Here is a 14,587-nt window from a genome sequence, read left to right on the forward strand (position 1 = left end):
GCCACTAAACAAGCAGCCATGAAATGTGATCCTCTAATCTGAAAAATAAGGTTTGCAGAAGCGTGTTTTCTTCAAAGCTTCATTTTCAAACTGTCAACTCGAAATTGAAACTAATGCATTATCTGAGTGAGAGAACTGCCTGGTAGCTTTACAAAATGTAGGCAAATATACGCTCTGCTCTATTTCACACAGAACAGGTGAATTCTGTTTTTATTTACAAAATTAATTGAGAGTTTTGAAGGCATGCAGAAGTTGGAGATTGAATTTCCTTCAAATTTTATTTCTCAAGCTCCTTTGGAAGCTTACCATTTAGTTAACATTTAATGAAATGCTCTAATAACCACAAATAGTAATCCTAGTTTCTCTGCAATTGCTTAAGAAAATGAATGCTGCAGCAGCCTCTAAATGTAGCTATCATACATGTATTATCCTGAACTTAGAAAATGCTATTTACTAAGTGATTGAAAATGATCATCTTTGCACATTTTCAATTACTACTAAACTACAGTCTGAGAAAATTTTAATAAAAAGAGGCCCTGTTTACATCATTAATATTTTTCAGATTTGGAACAACAACAAAAAACAACACCCAGAAACAACAAAGCAGGTTCACTCTTGAAATAACTCACATGGACAAATGGTGTAATTTAGAAGAACATTTGTTCTGTGATTCCCATAGCAACCTTAATTCTCCCTGACTGTGTATCTGGTATCCAGGATGACTCCACCTTTGCTTGAATACAAAATCAAATGCACAGAACAAGGTGCAGTTTAGAAAGGTGCAACCTGTATGCATTCTTAATGACCTCAAATGTACTTTTGTGTTATTCACATAACACAAAAGTATTCACCTTTACTCTATGCAATTTAATAATTACTGGTTTATAGTACTGTAATTTTTTTATAAGCACATCCACATTTACTCCTTAGGAAGGTACTAGCCTGATCACAGATTTAAGAAACCCATTCATCCCTTAAGGAGACATGTTTTTTATTGATCTTTGCAATACTAACTTAAGGTAGAACAAACAACTTTAGGAGATGACACTTCTATAGACAAAGGAAATAGCCCCCAAAGAAACTGCCACAGTAGATATCAATTAATTTCACCTGTTACTGTATGGTTTAAATTAACCTTTTGTCTACAAGGACAGCAACTAATCACACCAATGCTGCTGAACAGCTAGAAGGAAATTCCAGCATGCTCGCAATGGTATTTTCATACAGTAGAAGGAACACACATTTCTAGAGGAAACAAAGAACTTAGTTGCATAAGTCCCATAGGAAACAAAAGGTAATGATTTTAAATATGCAGCAAAGGACTTGCAAGAAGCAGCAGGACTGTCATCTTGCCAAAAAGCTGCCCTTTCCAAATTCTGGAACTGCCCGTTGGCACGTAAAATGGATGTCACACTGGTGGAGGCCCTGTGGAATCTAGATCTCACTGCACCAGATGTTCAGAACATATGCCAATGACTAGTCTACTGGAGAATACCACAAGCTGTAGCATATATCGCATTTCAGAGGGGTCAGAAATGTCTCTTTCAACCTTTTAAAATGATGGAAAAAATATTTCTTTAGACTTTTTTTTTGGTTAATCCTATTTAATTTCTCTGTATTTCTGTAAATAACATATGTTGCTACAAAACATTCACAAGCTGCAATTCTAGGTTCTTTAACAACAGTGGTAACACTGGCAGAGGGTATACTCTAATCACTCTCAGCCAAAATAAACACCATTCCAAGATGAAGTGTGCTGCTATTATCTACTTCAATGGCAGCTAGAATGTAATACGAGGTGATGCAGCCACATGGCTTTCTGATCCAGCTAATTTTGACTGCCTACAGTAAAGAATTCTGCAAGTATAACTCTTCTACCACAAATTGCCATGAGGAAAATAATATGCATAGTTTAAAAAACAGAATGCAATTTCAAGACCACACACAATTAGTTTACCATAAAATCACTTACTAAAAATCAGTTGGAAGCACTCTTTTACTGATAAATTATGGCCCAAATAAAGAGGTAGGATCTGGAATAATTCTGCATAAAACGCAATACATAGTACATCAGTTCTTCCAAATTAACATATGGTAAGTTATATTTTTGACAGAGCATTTCATAAATCAGTATGGAGTGAACTATTAACATCAAGTTAATAGAAGCAAAAATCTCATTTAAGAGAATATTATTTTAAATCTTAAAAAAAAATCATAATAAAAAACAATGTTCCTTAGCTCCTTTTCAACTCAATGCTATGAAAAAGTATTCTGAATATTAAAGCTTTTATAGCAGCCAAAAGCTCCATATCCATGCTTAATTTAAACTCACCAAAATTCTGAAAAAAGGCTCTAATTTTTCATTTTGAAAAATTGTAATTTCAGAACAGAAATGCTGCATGTGTCATTTTGGGGACCTATAAGGTCACTTTTACAACTATGAAATTTTGCACATCAGTTCAGTTCTAATTAGACCTTTTGCTATGATGCTTTTTTACACTACAGTTCTCTACACTGCCTTAGAAAAAGTTAAGTCAGCCATAACCGACAACAGCAGAAAATAATCTATTGTTAATTTTTACTATGAACATAAATGGGAAAAGAACAATCAAGTATTAGCAAATATCACTGCAATATGTCAAATATACGAGTACATTTGTCCAATTTGCAACATGAAGATGCACTTCACTGTTTGCAAATAACATGGTCAAATCAAGACAAGTTGGTCCAGAATTGAGCAGCGATTTCAATTTCAGCACTTTCCAGGGATGTTACACACGGTAATGAAGACCATATGACCCAAGTGAAGAATTACCCTTTTGCAGCATTCCTGTTTTTCACAGGTCTCATATATAAAGTTGTAGTATTACCATAACATTGTTTAAAATACTACTCCCCCGAAAAAACAAAACAAAACAAAAAATGCTTCTTCCCATTTACCAGAAGTATATCAACTCTTTCCATTGATTCAACTACTGCATATATAAGATTTGTTAACATAGTCCTATTTGTAGTACATTAAAAAAGGCTTATTTGGATGTCAAAGCTTCAGTTACTTCATTCTGTAAGGAGAGCACTAACAAAGATCTATAAACCTTTTGCAGTCCTGTCCCTTCATCCAAATCATACCAAATTCCAAACAAAAAGCAAAGATTTGGGTGTTGAAAAGAAGGGGGGGGTTGTTTTTGTGCTTTTAGTTCTTATTTCTCCTCTGATAAAAAAGGACTAAAAGGGATTTAAGTGCAGTTTTGTGAATGCCTCTGGCTCCATCTCTTTATTCATAAATTTAACAAAGGAGGGTAAGTCAAACAGTCACCATCAAGTCATAAGGAACAAGAACATGCCCTGAAAAAGCAGGCAAAATAAACCCAAGTCTGTCACATCTGCTCTTGAAAACAGGTGAGAAGGAAATACACAGAACATGTCATTGAAATGAAATCTTTCCAGACTAAGGAATCAGACAAAGAGATTCTTATCTTTTCACAAGATGGAAAGAGGATCAGTCACACAGCCATTTCTTAGAGACTGGGAAAGAAGGCAGAGAGACTGATTTTTGACTCCAACATGTTCTTCTTTAAAAAGCAGGAAAAAAATAAAGAATAAAAAATTCAGTGCACAGAAGGTAAACTTCACATACCTCCTAATAAAATCTTATGTTTAACTTAGTTTCATTTTCTTTCTCTGAAAAATACTAATTTCTTTTAAGCTTTCAAACATTACTGTATGTTTTGTATCTAAAATGTATATTGTTGCCCTCTAACCTGTTCTCACAGAGGCAGTGCTCCAGCTGAGGTGTGACTCACATTAAATATAGGTAAATTATCATCTGCTATGATTACAGATTAAAATCCTGTCATATTTACCTTTTAGCAATGACATCACATTGCAACAGTCTGCAAACAAATGAGTCAGCAACCACCAGGCCTTTTCTGTAGAGATGACACCTAGCCGCTTATTCTGTGTTTTACTTTAGACTAGTATTTGTTTCTGCCTTCCTAAATGTAGTTCTGTGCATTTGTTGATTTTGTCTCTTTCCAACTTATTATGAACTGCACACATACTAATTCTCTATTTTTCAATTCCTTTCAGCCTCAACCAGCTTCATTCCACAAAGCTGCTACAACTCCCACTGTTTATTTTATTAAGAGAAGTAAGGCACTCTCTGGATTCAACCTAAGAGAACAAATACATTTAGTAAGGTAGAAACAACTTGGGGGAGATGACTGGTAGGCAAAAGCAAGATATGCTCATGAAAAACAAACAGACGTGTGTTTTCTGTAATATAGTTAATGCGGGTGACAATCAGCGCGCTCTCCAGAGCAGGGAATGAGCATTGTTAATACAATACAGAATACAAGGGAAGTTCTCACTTTTAATGTTACTAGAATAAAAAACAACCATTCTTCATCAGGATGTGTAATCTGAATCCTCAATGTCAGAACATACTAAGATAATTTATTCAAATTCTTACTAAAAGTTCTCGATTTCATTCAAGGACTTAAAAGGACATTCTTCAGATTGTAAATTAAAGGACTGCATATTAAAGGATTGGGGCAGACATTTTAAACCAATGTGTTAAAAGAATGCTTTAAAGCAGTTAGGCTGCCAGCAGTTTCTTTGGTGAAAAGGGTGGGAGGGGGACTTAAAAAGGCACTATTAGAAAATAGCAAGAAGTTCAGACAAAGCAAAAATTACAAGAGATGCAAAAAGATGAAAGTGAACTCTGTGAATGTGTGCCCTACTACTTAAGATTAAAACTCTCATACTATTTTTGTTTCTAGAACACAGACTTAAATCAGGATAGAAGTTATACTTTCTAAACTCTGGTAAACCATACATTGAAGGAAATATACTTTCTTCTTTGCTTTTCATCTGTTTAACATGAACAAAGCATTCTTCCATCACAGGGCCAACAATAGAAAATTGACAACAAAGTCAAGACCATAGCCATATAGAAACAACCTGCTGAGTGGAGGAGCTGTGCCTTCTTTCACACTCACTCATCAGACTCATTCAAGTTGTTGGGTTTTTTCTTTCTACATTTAAATCCTTTACAGTCCTCTTTCCAATTGGAAAGGTTTTGCTGCATGCAGCTTCAAAGAGATGTTTCTCCAGCATCGAAGCACCATTGCAAAGTCTGGGAGCTATGGCCAACCTACTTGATCTTTCAATGCATTTGCACACAGCCATCTTAACATCAGCATAAAAAGCCTGTGCACACCAGACCTCAAGCTGAACCAGAACTAAAGAGAGCCTTTTGCTCAGAAAAGGGATCAAAACAAAGCAGTCAAACAGATTAGGAAACAAAGAGAACTATTGACTTGTCACACTGCATTGCTGATTCTAAAGCAAAATAAAAAGTTACAGCAGATTTGTATCTCTTACCTCTCTGACTTCATGGAGTTGACCAGAACGCTGGCTCTTAGCTCTTCTGGCAGCTGCAGGTGATTTGTGATGGGTAATGGTAACAACAGTTGGCCCACTTTGATTCATATACTTCTGGCCACTAGGAGATGCAGAATTAGCTGTCCCAGGTGGAAGCAGAGATGAGCTTCTACTTCGTGAGGATGAAACGCTCTAGAAGACGCAACAGAATGCTGGTATTAGCAACCTTTACACAAAAATAATCTGCAGTTCAGGCTACAGGTTTGCGCTGTTCTACTTTCCTCACAAACCTGAACCTGGAAATCTAAGTGCTCAGGACCGATTTATTCCCATCCACATTGCTCAGCCAGGATCTTCTCAGAAGCATGAGGCAACTGCCTTTGTTTCTTGGATTGTCTGAAACTGGCCTCCTCAAAAATCTCCACAAACTCCTATATATTAACATGCTGTTAAAATTCCTACAACCATACTTTTTAAGAAAGATACAAAGGATTTTGAAGACAGATTAAAACAATGCCACCACGAATATCTTTAATGAACTCACTGACCTGTAATTTGTCAAATGGTTTAGTGTGAAAAGCAAGGAAGAAAAAAAAATTTAATGCTTTTACCTGATGAACATCTGAAACAGTACAGTGCTGTCTTTTGACCGTGAACAGAGCTGGAATTTTGGCAAGGCCAATCCACACACCAATTTAACATTACAGTCTGAACCAAAACATGGCTTGAACTGTAAACAGGTTTTGGAGTAATCTTGGGATGAACAGTAAATACAAAAAAGGCTAAAAATAAATCTCCAGAGTCTGCAACATAAATACTCTTTACATACAACCTATAAATTTAGTCTGAACATTAGATAGGAATGAAGAAAGCTCTTCAATCATTTATCGATGTTGCTACCTCGGTTTGTTTTCCACAGTCAAGCTCCGATATGCATTAGAACACTGTGACATATCACATATAAGTGCAATATAAAAAGGCTTTTCTCTTCTATTTAAACTGCCAATTGCACCTGCAAGTTTAAAATTGAAACAGAATAATTCCTACCTCATAAAACACAAACCAATTCAGAGAGTGACATTTAGTAGCACTTTAAGAAAGTGAGGTAAATACACAGCACTGCGGGTGAAAAACCATTTCATCTCTCCTACAAACTCTGCACAAGTAATGATGGCAGCTTTCAATATTTCTGAGAGTTACTGTGAGCGTGGGGGACTACTGTTAAGTCTAATGGCAAGAGCACAGAAGTATTATTTGAGTACAAACTCTCTGCCTATCCCTTTCAAGTCACTCTCAAGCTTTGCAATTCTGTAGTTATTTCATTTAAAAAAAAATTAAATGCAAGGTGGCCAAGCTCCAGCTAGCACTGGAATTAAAGTCACGCATTATGTTACCAGTACACTGCCTGTAGATGATTAGGCAGAGTATCTAGCACTAACAAGATGGAAAACTGAAATATGTTCTGTGTTCCCCCTGCCACCCACCCCCAAATTAGACTTTAGACTTTTTGAGGCATTGTAAGTTTTTTTAAAAATGGGATATCAGAGTCTCAGTATGTGAAGAGCTGCTACTGCAGACATACTGAGTACTCAAAGAAAAAAGCATTATTCCAGTGGCCTGGATTTACATTGACAAACACTTCCAAGAGTGATGATCTGACTCTGTTTTTGCATTCTTTGCTACCATAACTATTAAGATTATAATAACAGCCATCCGCAGAATCAGGCATTTATAAAACTATCCATTCTGTCTGATAATTTACAACTGCATTGAAACTGGATTTGACTCTAAGGCAAAAGATATCTATATGGCATGGGGGTAGAATTTGTTCTAAGGGCACAGAAGTTTGCCTTTTTTTAAATTCATCTTCCATTTGAAATAGCATTGTTTAGACTTAACTACAGTTTAAAATAACAGAGGAAGAGATATTTGGGAGAAGGGGTTGAGGGAAACTGGATGTGACTCAATTTCCTTTTTAAATAAGTTTCACAGAAAAAGGTTATCCCTAGTATGATAGCAGAATATACTTACTGTTTTTTCTTTTCTAAATTGACTAGCATGAGAATACTCTTAAATGAAATTTTGGGTGCAGAGAAAGAATATAATAATTTCATTTTTCAGCATAAGATAAACTTATCCTCCAGTTTAATAAAAGTTATTTTTAGAATGGAATCTTCCGAGGATCGCTGAGGTTCTAGTATCACGCAATCACAATATTAAAAAACCATGACTGCTACCTTCATATAGCTAAACTGATCATAAAACATAGAACAGCAGCAATTTAAAACAGTGAGCCTATCCATTAGTTTCATGTTAAGGAAAACAACATGCTCTGAGAAGTTGAGTTTTATTACATTTTGATTTTCTTTGGGGGAAAAATAAGTTACAGATCTGTGAATAATAAAAGTAATATAAAACAAATATGGAAAAAGCCATGCATTGTTTCTCTTTAAACACAGAATCAGGAAGGAATGGTAGGAGAAAAATAGCTTTCAGAAAAAAATAGCTGTCAGAGTTATCTCATGTAACTTGCACATTTTGAAAAACATTCATGAATTGACCTATACATGTATTTCAAGTTAATACCTGTAACAATTATGTTATTTTGCAATTCAATGCTACTTTGCTTCAAGACGTTGTTTCAAACTGCAGAGAACTGCTTGCAGCTCACCTACAGATCACAACAGACTCAAAGTGCTCCCAGACCCCCCAGACTGCAGCTCACACCTCCCATTTTCTTTGACAGTGTTACCTAACACAATATGCCCTTCACCAAACCATACTTAAACCTTTGGGAGTCATACATTTGATACTGCACCATTAGTACAAAAGCTGCCAGCTAGCTGCATTTTTTTTAATTATCTTTGTATCACAGATAAGTAACAAAGACATTTCCAAAAAACAGGTACGCCCATCATTTTAGAACTCTCTCAATCCAGGTTAGTTTTTTTTACTGCAAGATTTGTTGTAGTGCATACGAAGTCACTGGGCTACATCAGCTACACTCTTAAACTGTGACCTGAAGCAGACTGAACAGTCTGTGGGACCAGAGTGCCATTATGGCAACTTTTCGTTATGTTTTGTAAAGGCATGTGGCAGCTTGAAACAGCTGTTGGTGGTGGACATTCATTTAGGGCATGGAGTTTGGGAAGCAGTGGAACAGAAGAGAGAATCAGGAAGACCAGCCCATCTGTAGTTTCAGTAGCAAGTGGTACTGAGGAAGGCTGTCCTGCTACAGCAACCATAGGTAACCCCAAATCTCTACGTATACAATTTCACGAACCAGCAAGGGCTGAACATGTCACACTGCCAGGTGTGCCTGGTGTTTAGCTGAAAGCCTTGTCCTACAACAGTGCTATGGGATCTCTAGAGAGAGCTCACCTCTGCCAGTGAGCCTGTCCTAGAGACCTCTCCTCACCACAAGATCGTTATCAATCCTATACAGCACACCGAGTCAGAAAGATTAGCCATCTAGAATCAGCACATACAGCCACAGCCTGTGCCAAATATCAGAGCCAAATACATTGGTTTGAATGGCTCCTACAGGTCTGTAAGTTTTCCTCACCTCTTCATTTTCTGTCCCTTTACACCTTACTTCCATTTAGTAACCCTGTTTTTCCAAGCAGTGTGCCATAAAACTCTACCAGCCCACTATACAAGTCCTCTCACATCTGATTTGGCATTATTCGTTAGAGGATGTACCAAAAATACAAAACCGAGATGAACTCTACACTAGGACCTCCGGCTACCCATAAAGCTAGCCCTAGGCAAGTCCCCAAGATAAATATAAAATTCCAACGTAGATGAAACCATTCTTCTTTGCCATACCCTCACCAACCAATGAGACTGGGGCAAAACCTGAACACTGACTGAAATGACACAAAACTGCAAGGAATTAATGCTAGTAAGGGGGAAGCACTTGGAGATGCAAAAACTAGTAACATACAAAATGTGGACAAATGTTTGCAGTAGACAGTTTCTACAACCACTCAAAAAGCCTTTTGAAGTGGGGCTCCACTCCTCGGTGCTGGAAGCACCAGACCCAGCCCAGACAACTGGACCAGCAGCAGAGCTGTGCCTGTTCATCCGAAGGATATAGGGGTGGCAGCTAATTCTTTCTGCCAGATTCTTCCTGTCAATTCCAGAAGAGACCTCTCCTGGACTGACATACTCAGCCCTTTAAGTACTTTCAAATTTTACAACACATTGTCAACACCTCTACTCCAGCCAAATACTTGACTCTTCTTTTGCAGAACTTCTCCAAATTAAAAACTGGGAATGGAAGGCATCTCTTCTGCATTTAGACACACAGCTGTGTAAAAATCAAATTTCTTCATTTTTTGTTAAAAACGTTAAAGCCAACATGATGTTTTCCATAGCTAAAAGCAATCTAATTACGCACCATACTACAACAGCCATTTTCCCAAAGTCACTCTCCCAGGAAATCAAAGCAATGACAGTAACAGACAGAGCTTTACTCCTAATTTCCTGCTCTTCCCCCTAGCACTGCTTGTATGACTGATCTGGACCTCTATTATCATATCTGGTTTCCTTTGGTCCTTCTGCTTTCTGGTTTGCGCATTGAAAAAGAAAATAATGAAAAGACTAATGAAAGGAAGACATCAGCTCTTCAACAATTAGTAATTCATGGTGCCAATAATGAGTCAAGAAGCCCACAAGCTGAAGCATCCAAGAGGGATTAGAAATGCTCTTTCCTGAGGCTACACTTTACCATAGCTCCAACAGCTTGCCTGCTAATAAAATGAATCCAATAAAAGAAAAATAAAGGAGACAATAAAAAAGTAATTTGTAACTTGAATTCGTCCTTACTTTATGAACTAAAACTACCTAAAATATGCCTAGCTAACACAGACTTGGGTTAAGATCTTTATTTTAATTCATTGTCCATCTCCAAGATTTAAAAACAAGTGACATATGGAATGCTTCCATTCGGATACCCCAAACCCCAACAATTAAAATAATGTAACTGTAGTACAGTAAGCCCAAACTATACTAATGTTTCGTGACATTTTCCCTGGAGACTGTTCCTTCTCTTCACAGAGAAGCTGAAGTGTTTTCCACCATTTACCAGAAGCAAACAGTTTTGTTTATTTTCAAAAGTAAATGCAATGTTCCAGAGATCAGTAAACTAATTTCTGAAGTGATTTGTCATATCTGTTTATGGATGATAATCGTCATCTCCTTCACAGGCACTGTGCCACAGATGTTTTATACAGGAATAATAAATACTGAAATGACATTCCTTTACTCCTCTGCATATCTATATAGCACAGCACCAATCCCTGTGTACAACTTTAGAGCAACGAGAAGCCACACACTGTCAGAAAGTAATTACAACTGAGACACCACCATTCAGTATTTTAATTCCTATCTACATCTTTTCCAATGCATCCCAAGCAAGCAAATACTGAAGATAAATATACACAGATCTGTTTAGTTTACATTCAGATCATTCAGAAATATTAAAGCTCAAACGACTGAATCTACATAACATCCAAACTGGAGCGTTGCAAAGGGACCAGCTTATGATATGCTTTGCCCATTTGTGTAAAGCTCCATCTACAGCACTAACTTTTCTGACAGATTATTAGTGTGCTTTATCATCTTTAGGTAAGGTGATACATTTGTCTCCTTTTAAGCATAGGACTACAAATGCTCATAAAAGTCTTGTATTTGTCAAGAATCATTTAAGCATATTCATGTTCAACTCTAAACTGACTTCACTTTTTTTCCCTTTTTTTGTAGAAAGATTTTGAAACCAGAGATGTGAGCAACTATCTTCATGCAGCTCCCAAGGAGAGGAAAAAAAAAAGTGTCAAACACACATCCACAGCCTAGCAATACGTCCTTCTCAGCCTCACCACTGTGAGGATTTCCAAAGCACATTTTAATTAGAAGCACCATACTTTATTTGGCTTCTACAGGTCAAGAAATAGAGGAAGTGGAAAAGCATACCAAAGGAAGGAAGAGTAAACTTCCTCAAAAAAGGGAAAAGGTTCAATGTTAAGAATCAAAGCTTGAAACTTTCACTAGTCTGGCTTTCTGGAAAGTTATCTTGTGCACGTTAAAAAAACTCAGTGAATAATCTATTTAGAAAGTGAAAGACAACTCCATGGCCATTCATTACTAAAGGCAAGAAGAAACTCAAGAAACTGAAGAGGGGTCCCCAAAGATCCATGAGGGCCATTTTTTCAGCTGTGGAGAAAAAGTACTCATCTGCCTCAATGATTTAAGAAAAGTAACTTCCAGGCAATTACAATTACTGAGAAAATGCTACTGCAGTTGCGGTCTTCATTCTCCACCATCTCTCCACACTGGCTCTGAGGCCCATTTGAGCCTAATGGCAATGAGTTCAGGTTGTTAAATCAAAAGAGAGACAGAAACACAGGCACAAAGAAGGGCAACAAAGCTGGTGAAGGGTCTAGAGAACAAGTCTTATGAGGAGTGGCTGAGGGAGCTGGGGTTGATTAACCTGAAGAAAAGGAGGTTCAGATGAGACCTTATCACTCTCTACAATTACCCTAAAGGAGGCTATAGCGAGGTGGGGATCTGTCTCTTCTCCCAAGCAGCAAGTGATAAGACAAGAGGAAATGGCCTTAAGTTGTGCCAGGGGAGGTTTAGGTTGGATATTAGGAAAATCTTCTTCACTGCAATGGTTGTGAAGTATTGGAACAGGCTGCCCAGGGAAGCAGTTGAGTCTTCATCCCTTGAGGCCTTCAAAAAACATCTAGATATAGAGCTTAGTGACGTGGTTTAATGGTGGACTTGGCAGTGTTAACTTAAAGGTTGGACTAGATGATCTTAAAGGTCTTTTTCAACCTAAATGATTCTGTGATATACACAATTTTCTGCTCCTTTAGCTAGCTCACCAAACTGTCTCTCCAAAGGGTCTGATGATGGTTATAACAGGCACCAGAAACACTGCTTGAGGGGAAAGAGAGCAGGACAGTCCCTCACAGAGACAAGCAGTCACCACGTTGGCTCAGTTTTAAACATAAAGCCTGAAACTAAACCAGAGTAAAGATAGTTTTTGGCCGGATCCATTTTAGCCATTCTCCATCCAGGAGGGCTTTACTCTGTGGTGCTGCTGGAAGTAGAATCACATCTCCAGCTTCCCTTATATCAACATTCATCTGATTCCTCAATGAGCCAGTTGGGGAACCAAGTACTTTTTAGCAGGATGGGGCTTTTGCTGTTTGATGCCCAAGCTACTACAAGCCAGAAACACAACATAGCCTGCACCAAAGGTGGCAGCAGAAGGAAGGGAATTGGACTGCCTTGTATAGCTGCAGGGAATCAGCAGATGGGTTGAAGTGAAACGTGAAATCACACCATCCACTTTTAGCAGCTCACTGGCCAGCTCAGAGCCAGAAGCTGGAACAAGGAATCACCTACCTCTTTATTCTAGCACAAACCTAAGCTGAAAGTTTCCATCTCACCACAATTCAAGACACAAGCTACGTCACAAGATAAAGGTTTCTGTTCCCTACTATGTTCCTGATACATGCTGAGAAATACAAGGGTTACATGCCAATCCAGCAACTGATACATATGCTGAAATTAAGAGCTGGTATAAAAAGCTCTCTCTGTGTATTTAGAAGTGGTTTTACAGCCACCATCAAAAACAGTGAAGAAGAAGGGATATGAAACAAAAATAAATGAGCTTTTGAAAAATTCATGGATATAAAATTATCCTTGAAAGTTACCGGAAAAATCACGTATAGGGCTACTACTTCTTGAATTCATTTTCTCTCTGAATTCCAATTTGACTAACACTTTTAATTAAGACTTAGACAATCAAATTGACTTAACATAGTCTTAAAAACACACACACACACAAACACAAAACAGCAATCCTATCCAGACACAGATGACTTCTTCCAGTACAGTGTGATTTGGCACTCTGTGGAGGCTGAGCATTCTGTAATTAAGCAAAATGAAATTTGTATGGGAATACTGAGAACATTAAAACTATCCTACAGTATGGGCATTATTTGCCAGAGAACATTATCCTTTTACTACTTTTTTTTTTTTATCATTAAGATGTAAAATTTAATTAAAATAAAGTGACAGGCTTAGCTTGTCTTATATATGCTTGTCAGTTGTATAGCTCACCTTTGGACCATATTTAGACATTAGTATGCAAGCAACATTTTCACACAGCTTTGGTTTTTTTCCACTACTCTGCTTAATGTCCTCTACCATTCCAGTCCCCAACAAAAGTTTTAAAGACTGCAAGTCATACAGTAACATTGCCATGCAAGAAATGAAAAAACATCAAAGGCAAAAACTTTTTTCTTGAAAACTCTTCCTGAATAGTATTTTGCTTTATTTGACTCAAATAGAAGCATACAAAGAAATCCCAAACAAGCTTATTTGAAGTATAAACATTACAGCATTTCTATTTACAGAATGCCAATGTTATTAGCGTACTATAAAAACTGATCTATGAAATAAAAACACAACATATAACTAACTATACAAGAAGGGGATAAAAGACAGTTTCAGATTTCACTACATGGCTGCTTACACCTGCAGGAGTTCAGAAGAACTTCAGTAAAGGAACACATATGTTTTGCAAATAGATTATGAAAATTATTGTAGGATATTGTTATTAGGGAACATGATGGCATTACATAGGGTATATATGAACAAAATACATTGTGAATAGTACTGGGCCACAGTTATATAAAAACAATATTTAACTGTCCAGCATAAGAATGGAAAGAGACTACTGAAACATTGACGTTATTTATTCTCCTCAGAAAAGGCTTTTATGTAACTAGAATTGCTTCCTGACAAGTCATCATCACTCAAAAAGAAGAAGAAAAAGCTTTTATTTTACTTCAGACACTTCAGTGAATGTTGGTCTCTTAAAAATACCATCCAGTTGTTCAGTTAACATATAATCAATATTCTCAACATCTTGGGGGCTGAGCAGGCAGAAGTCCTTTCCACCTGCAGTTATATGCACTTATTTCTTTATTTATATAGCAAACAATTTGTCTTTCTTCATTATTGCAAAGATGTCATTAGAAGTGTTTAAAAAGACTGAAGGTGAGAACAGGATGGTTGTTGTTTTGTTTTTTTTTTAAGTGATATTTAGTATTAATGCTAAAAGAACGCACAAAATAAATACAATAATGACCTGTTCCCCAATGTGTTTTGTAATCCCTTCCAC

General features: G+C 37.1%; 1 protein-coding gene across 1 annotated transcript in view; it reads right to left on the minus strand.

The window, feature by feature from the left end:
• Positions 1–14,587, minus strand: part of OSBPL10 (oxysterol binding protein like 10) — a 115,505-nt gene that overhangs the window by 63,631 nt on the left and 37,287 nt on the right. The window contains 1 exon segment of the mRNA XM_040550450.1: positions 5,386–5,577. Coding sequence (XP_040406384.1) covers positions 5,386–5,577 — 192 coding nt within the window.

This window comes from Cygnus olor, chromosome 2 (assembly GCF_009769625.2).
Source record: "Cygnus olor isolate bCygOlo1 chromosome 2, bCygOlo1.pri.v2, whole genome shotgun sequence".
NCBI classification, from domain to species: domain Eukaryota; kingdom Metazoa; phylum Chordata; class Aves; order Anseriformes; family Anatidae; genus Cygnus; species Cygnus olor.